Consider the following 8215-nt stretch of genomic DNA (forward strand, 5'->3'; position numbering starts at 1 on the left):
CGACTACTTACGTATATCAGTAAGTAGTAACCGGGACCAACGGCTTAACGTGCCTTCTAAACCACTGAATTTGACCATATGAGCTTGTATTCATTTGGATCACGTGGTTATGGTATTGGTTAATGGTAATAGGTTCGTCCCCTATCACATGGGCTTTAAACACAACGGGCGAGGATTGTGTGTATTATACATATTTGCCAACCTCATAGAGGATAAAGGCGTGATGCTATATTATGTTACGCATTCGTAAGTTCGACTGTCGCGTGGTGAAGGACAATGACCAATCCCACCAAAAACGGCAGAGAGACATGACTCATATAACGACTACATAAGTACCTATTTATCTATGCAAATAATACGTATCCGTCCGTGACTTCCGGGAATATTTGTTTTAAATTTAAAAAAAAAAAATAGTTATAGATAATTATGTGAGCTATCTTCCATTTAATTGAATTATCAACTATTGTTTGCGGGACACCCTGTTTATATTTATGTTTATATTTCGTAAAACACATTCAAGTTTCGAAAGTGTTAACCTCGCGACCGGATTTATAGTGTCTCTATATCGTTAGCTTGCTACTTTTAATCTCGTAAGTGCTACATATTGGCCAAATATGGCATGTAAACAAAGTGCAATTGTGTGCTAAGAGAAAAAAATACATAGCTACTTAAGCACTTTATTTGGACACGATCTTTGGGGTTTAAAAAGGCCACATTAAAGCAATCCATCTAAAGCATTATTGCTGTTTGAAAGTTGTTGTTGACATTGCGCACTTTCTTTTACATACGCAAATGTATCTTTTAGATGAATTGCGTCAGTGTGGCCCGTTTAACCCCCCCTTGTCTGTTTCTAGTTATAGTCGCCTTGTAGTGGAAACCTTGTAAGCGTGTTTTTGCTAAAACACAATCAACAGCTAAGCTAACATCACACGCTAGTTTTATTCCGACTAAAAGTTATGTTAGTTTTTGAATAAGAAAAAATGAACCCACATAGATTACGGCAAGAAAAATTCTAAATCGATGTGTATCAAGGAGCTAATAAATTTCATAAGTTAATTTCATAATTTTCTTTAATTTTCTTATTCTATTCATAACAAAATCTTACCTAAAAGATCAATTAACCAAATTCCTTTTTACAATATCCGTCAAATCGAGTAACAAACGATCTTCTGAGTCTAAGCTCTTACTTCTCAACAGAGACGTGTCATTTTTCACAACAGCTTTCATAAGCAACTTCACACCTTCACTTTCCTTCTTAAATACACTCACTTTGTTCACCAAACTTGACACTTGTTTCTTAGATAACTGTTTTATTACATTTTTCGACAATAACGTCAACACTCTGAAGTATTTGGTCGCATCTTCAACTTCGAAACTATCCAGATGACGCGCTAAATCGTATAAAAGCACTAAAATCTCATGTTCTATGTCAGAATTAATTTTCAGTTCAGCAGTTTCCACGGCTTTATTATTTTTAACAGAATTATTTAAGTTCCTGGCAAATGCGTTGATTGTCAAACTAATGAGCATATTTTCAATGAGACTTATCACAGTTCTCAACGTCGCTTTGTCTTCGGACTTCAGTTGTTTGATGAACGCTTGTAACCAGGATATAAGCCCGTATCCTTCGATCAAAATTTCGCACGCCCTGGGTATGGTCACAATGGAACTTAGGGCACCTACGATTCTTTCCTGCATCTTCCTATCGCTGAGAACTGAACTGTTGAAGTCCATTAGCATCTTCAGACACATAGTTTTGAAGAGAACATTCACATCCGTCATGGTTTTGGTGCCATGTCGGATTATATTGACGATCCACGCTCTACGTTCGACGCATTCGACATCACAGTCATGGAACAAACTTAGGAAGTCAGGAACAACTGTTAGGTCAACAAGTTGTTTGGCTATGAAGAAGTTGTTGACGGGCTTGTATAGAGGGTCGAACGGGGCAGTGGATACCATTAATGCCTGGGCCAAGTACAACGCGTCGACGGCGGGTAGTCGCGGGTTTTTGAGGTTGTCTATGGTTTCCTCATTCTGGGTAATGGCTGTGTTGAGGCTCTGCCGCAAAGTATTGATAAAGTCCGTCAGGAATAATTTGTCATTCTTATGGCGTCTGGAAATAAAGATAATGTACCCAATTTATTAAATCTATAAAAAAGTGTTGTTATTTTGGCAAAAATGTTGCTTACAATAAGCCCGTATTCTGTACTACGTCATGATTTGGTAAAATACCTAATTAAATAATATATTTTTCAAATTGAAATTGATATATAAAATTAATAGCTACAAATTGATATATAAAATTAATACATAAAACTTAATATAACATAACAAATCACCTATTAGAAACACAGGAAATACAAGATACAAAAACACAGTGTAAAATTATGAGTTTTGATTCTTACGTTTCAGTTTCCAGGAGCATATAGAACCGGTGCAGGACATGGTAGGCCGCCGCGCGCATGGTGGGGCAGTGTGACGCGAGCGCCATCACCGGCAGTGCCAGCAGCCCTGTCCGCAGCAGCTTGAAGCTGGACGCCACCGATCCTGGTGCCAACAGGTGGCTCAGTAGGGGGAACACGAACAATGGGTCATATATCCTCTCATCATCCTCATTTGAAGACATGTTCAACAAATCCGCCCTCTTCAGTTCACTCAACTTATCCTCATATTTAATCCTTAAAATAAAGTCCCCAATAACCCCTTCATTATCCTTAATATTGCGTTGCTTAAACAACCCCTCCTCAGATAATCTCTTAAATACAGTTTTTATTGACTGCTCAGAGTTTGTCAAGTCGATATTCGCCGGCAGTTCGTAGTCATAATGCATTTTTTGCATAACGGGAAAGTTTCTTATTGTCCTCTCGATAATGTCCTTCTCGAATAAGTTTAACACTTGATTCGGCGTGGGATGTGCCCATAAAGAAGCGGTTCTGTTTTTGCGAACAGCGTAATGATTGGCCGCCGAGTCTCCAAACACGTAAGGTTTATACTCATTCACAGGCTGGCCGTTACTCTCATAGTGATGCAGAATGGTTAATATCATTCTATCACAAGGACTCCTCGTAGCGTGGTAGGCACTCAAATACACCGGGATTTGTTGAGATTTCATTACGGATTTATTCTTCGATATAATAAAGTAAAGAAACTCAACCAATCTAGATTTGATGTCAGAGCTATGATGACTGAGCATCACATTTAGGAACTCAGAGTGAGACGTCACCATGTCGAATAATGACACCAGGTCCTGATGATCGTCAGGGTAAAGCAGCTTTACTAAGGTAGTCAGTAAACACAAAAGTTGAGGGCCATTTGCGTTCCTTTGTTCCGCTGTCCTCACTCGCAATGAATCTTTCAATATCATCTTACAGCAATTCTGCCATATAGAACTTTCTGTAAATTTCTGAAAGTCTTCCTTTGATTCTACATTAAATCCTTTAATATGTCTACTTATTTGAGTCACACTAAATATATTTGCCACAATTTCTTGTACAGTTTCTATGTCTTTGGACTCTTTCAAAGCTGTGTTTAATAAATGTAATAGGTTTAAGAAATAATTTATAAGGTGATCTTTCTTATGTGTTTCATTAAGGACACATAGTTTTAAGAATGCTGTTTGCAGCAAACGCACATGACACAATTCAACAGTTTCAAACTTATGGATCTTGGAAAACAACTTCTCACATTCCTGTACTTCCATACATTCTAATAGCAATTTCCTTATAAATCTCCAACAAGTGATGTATATCTGGCCTGCTTTGTGAGGTTTTTCCAAGAACTTATAGATGTTGGATTTGTATTCATTGTATATCGTAAGTAGAAATTCTTTGTTGTTAATCAGGAATTGGTTATGACTGAGGACAGCGTTACCCAATGGTAAAGTTAGTTCTCTTTGACTTAAGATTTCTGGTCTAGCAATTTGCTCCTTAAAAACGTTACAGAATTTGTGATTAAGCTTGAGTAGAACAACCACTAATAGAGAAGTGGACTTCCTGATGGTATTAGCATTGAAGAACTTTTTGAAAATGTCTTCATTCACAGCTCCAACATGATGAGGTTTGTTTTCGAAGAATTGTATTAACGCAGTTTCAAGCTTGCCTAAATTGGGAGACATTTCAGTATTCGTGATTAACTCTGAGTACAACTTTAATGTCTTCTTTAGCACTCCCGGCTGTGGTTCTAATGTTATAGACTTTGAATATTTTTCGATTAAAATTCTTAGCAACTCTAAAACAAGAGATGGTTCTTTATCGTCCTTAACACATGTGCTTACATCAGCTGCAAATATTTGATTGAACACACGAATGTCATCCTCTTTTGATAACCCGATTATTTCTAAAATAGTGTTTGTGTGTTCACAATTTGCATTCTTCCTCTTATTGATTTTAATAAAGGCTTTAACAATTTCATTGTAGTTCTTTTGCTGGAAAGATTTAAGTAACTTGTATTTTTTGTTTAAATTACTAATAATATCTTCATGCTGAGTTATGATTTGCAACAGAAACTTAGTGGCCAGAATACTAGATTGGTCTTTATTCAAATCAATAGGTGTATAGATCTTTAGAACGTGAGGATTTTTGAATAGTGACATAATGACAGAATGAATAACATCTAGCATGTGGTGCTTTTTAGCGATCTGTATAATACACTCAACATAGTTTGTAATTTTCTTCTGATGTTCTTCATTTAGCTGCTTCAATGTAGTCAATCGCACAGCACAGAAAATAAGATATTTTGTCCACATCAGCAGCTCAGAGCTGTCTATGCTCCCTGTCACATTAATTCTGTATGGTACACCATCAATAATTAAATCGCTTTCTTCTTTAATTACCTCTTCGAAGCATTGGAATATATCTTTTAATGAAATTTCAGCATTATTAATAATGGATTTTGATATGTTCTTTGTTGTGTCGTCTTTATCTGCAATAGTTTCTGGCACAGGTACAGGCTGGGCCACCCAGTCGCCAACATAGTTTCTAACATCTAATTTCGTATCACCAATCAGAACCTCAGTTAATTCTGGAGAATAATTGCAATGGAGTAAATTGGTTACATACAAGGACAGAAAATGTTTCAAATTCTTCTTGGCTTCTTTGTGGTTTTGTATGTACTGCATGCAACCCACTATAAATGGGGATGGCACTTTATTTTCCAAGAAAACACTGTCTCCTGTATTTCTGTTCTCCATCAAATCATCAAATAACTTCTGTAAACTTGTTTCGCTATTCTCATCTGATATCTCAAAATGGACTATTTGGTTTCTCACATAGTCTGTCAAATCTTTGTTGTGTGCTATGACATATTCTACAATGTTTCCAATTAATGATGGTGGATCGACTTTCGCATTACGAAGTGTGTATAAAATCATATGAATTTCATCTTCATCTGCTTCAAATATTGATGTATTCTTGAAAAATTTGTATAATGTATCTTTAGCTTCTATCCAAGTGTCATCATCATTGTTTGTGTACACATCCAGCATAATAAGGAACAAGTTTTTGAACATCGGGTTTTTAAGAGAGATTGCTGAACTGTCCAGGGTCAACCACAAAGAAACAATTTTAAATTTCAAAACTGAGATGTGTCCTTTAGAAAGTGTTGCAGAATAATCGAGTAACTTCTTCATGTCAATACTGCCTTCGAGAGTGTCAAAAAATGCTGGATGAACATCATTGTACAGCAGTAACAAGTCTACAAGCGATATGAGAGCATCAGTGTTGTTTATGTCAGGGAGTTTATAATCTTGAGATGGCTCGTTATTATTTTTACCATTGATTACATTTTGTATAAGTGACACTACCGCAGAAGGCGTAGGTAAATGTTTTGGCACAAAATACTCCAATTTGTTTTTCAGCTCAACAATCTGCTGGGTATCATCAAATTCCAAAAATCGCATATATCTTTTCAACATCTGTAACATTTTAACTAATACTTTAACACAGTATAAAGAAATAGTGTGATCTTTTCCTATATTTAAATTTATGAACTTCAGAAGTGGTATAGGCAGTGTAATAAACCTGATAAAATTGGCCACTTGAACTGTAGATAGCTTTGACATTCTTAAAACCATTTCTTCCGGTTTTAACTTATCCAGTAATTTGATTACAAAATCAGTAGTTCTTTCCCAAATAGGTGAGTGTTGGGGCTCAAAACTTTGTTCAACAACATTAATGATTGCTCTGTGCAAGTCAGGACATTTGTAAATTATTTCTAAAATTGTCTGACGCTCATGTTCATTTTCCCAAGGTCTCTTTAAAGTTAGCAATGCTTTGTATAGGTTTTGGTTCTTGTTAGCATCAGCTGTTCCTAAAGAAGAATCTGTGAAATAAAGGCCCAATCTATGTGATGTAAAAAGAGTCAAAATTATATCAGAGAGAAGACTCATTACTTCTGGACGTAATTCATTTCTGATATCATGGCTTAGTTCTGGTGGTCCTTTCCAAGAGAATATTTTGAATAGATTGTGCAGTACTTGATGGCTAAATGTTTTCAGTTTCAGGCTTTTTGAAATGAGATTGTTGTCAATGACATTCTTTTTTAATATATTCAGGAACATCAGTACAGCTTCTGCTTCATCTTGTATCAGCCCCGGGATTACCAGTGGCAACAGCCCCTGCTTCTCAAGCAAAGCTTTAATAAGTGGTAAATGGCCATCAACTAGAAATGATGTCATGAAATGTACAAAGGCTGTCCTGACATTGTTTTTCTCCTTATAATTTGACTTTTCTACAATGTATTGCAGATGTTTTGGAGTTAAGGGAGCTTGATTCAGAACTTCAATACCCAAATCAGGGTTTAAGGTTACCATTGAGGTTAGTAGTTTAAGAATTATCTTTCTGTGCCTCGGACCGGAGTTTTCGCTGATCATTATTTCCACAGTGGGCATAAAAGTGTTTAAGAAATACCTGCAAGCTTCCTCAGTTACAGAGATCATGTGAGGTAGTGAGGACTGCACCTTCAGGATGATGAGATGGAACAGATGGAACGCTGGTGTGGCCATGGTGAGGTTCTTTTTGTTCTCCTGAGTGATCTGTCTGAGTATTTCGTGGGAGTTGCCACCAGCTTTCATATACGCCAGCAAGTAATCCACTTCATTGTCGGGATTAAGACAAACTTGTAGAAATTGTGTTAAAACTGAAAACAGTAACAAAAATATGGTTATTGTCAACATAAGTAATTATTATTAGTCCCTATTGAGGTAGGTAATTTATAATAATATCATATTAACAGACCCAAGTTGCAGCTAATAATTTTATACACCATCTTCTTGAAGGAAAAAAGGATGCACACATAACAAATAGGTATACCTATTTCCTATAATATAGTCCCCAAACATGTGTGTAACTTAACTACTACTGTAATAAATCATTAAAAAAGATACGTACTACTATCGAACTAAAGACTATTAAGTGGCTTTGTTGCAAACTTTGTAGTATAATTAATAATGTTCTTATGCAAATATGACTGCAAATTGGTTTCTGGTAAGTAAGGTACGGGACGGCAATGATTTTTGTCTGTCAGACTTTAAGTATTTGGAGCATAAATTTTAATAATATCAGTAAACATCTTCATATCCTAACCTAAAACTATATATCACAAAAATATGGATATATTTAAGATTATGATTATTATCCTGTTACTTACCCATAGTTTGACCTTGTTTTGATGCCAGTTCTTTACGAAAATGTTTGATATCGAATCCTTGCTGGTTATGTGAAGCATTTTCTGAATTTTCAAGCTCTACCTCTGATTGCAGTTGTTGGCTTTCTATATTTTCACTATCAACATTTTCTTGCTTTTCACCTTTCCTAACCTTCTTGGAAGTTCCTTCTTTCTCGCCACTAAACTTTCTTTTCCCCATTTTTATTCGTTTTCATTGATTTTTGCGCAAAAAATATAATCACTGAACCGAATGAACACGTGAGTTTGTTTTGACGTTTCTATTTGACACTTTTTTTTTTTACACGGACTTTCCGCGTTTCGTTTCACGCAGAATAAATAATACAAATTGTGACATCGTACGCTATCAATAAAGTGCCTTTTATAATGATAGTTCAAAAAACTTCATTTTAATAAAATACATATTTTTAGAATGGATTGTGTGTATGATGACGCTATGGAGGGTCTTCGATTCTGCTCACGCCAAATTGGGTCACAGGCGTGAGTTGCGTATCTGTATATGTGCAATAAGTTATTTTTTTGTGTAACATAA

At 35.8% G+C, this 8215-nt stretch overlaps 1 protein-coding gene across 1 annotated transcript; it reads right to left on the reverse strand.

Annotated features, from left to right (window-relative positions):
• Positions 1-1052: 1052 nt before the first annotated feature.
• Positions 1053-7928, reverse strand: LOC126373753 (uncharacterized). Its single transcript, XM_050020009.1, has 3 exons — positions 7648-7928; positions 2409-7137; positions 1053-2116 (listed from the first exon to the last, which is right to left on the reverse strand). The coding sequence occupies exons 1-3, from the start codon at positions 7862-7864 to the stop codon at positions 1114-1116; spliced, it is 5949 nt and encodes a 1982-aa protein (XP_049875966.1). The 5' UTR covers positions 7865-7928; the 3' UTR covers positions 1053-1113.
• Between the last annotated feature and the right edge of the window lie 287 nt (positions 7929-8215).

Source organism: Pectinophora gossypiella, chromosome 16 (genome assembly GCF_024362695.1).
Source record: "Pectinophora gossypiella chromosome 16, ilPecGoss1.1, whole genome shotgun sequence".
Taxonomy (NCBI): domain Eukaryota; kingdom Metazoa; phylum Arthropoda; class Insecta; order Lepidoptera; family Gelechiidae; genus Pectinophora; species Pectinophora gossypiella.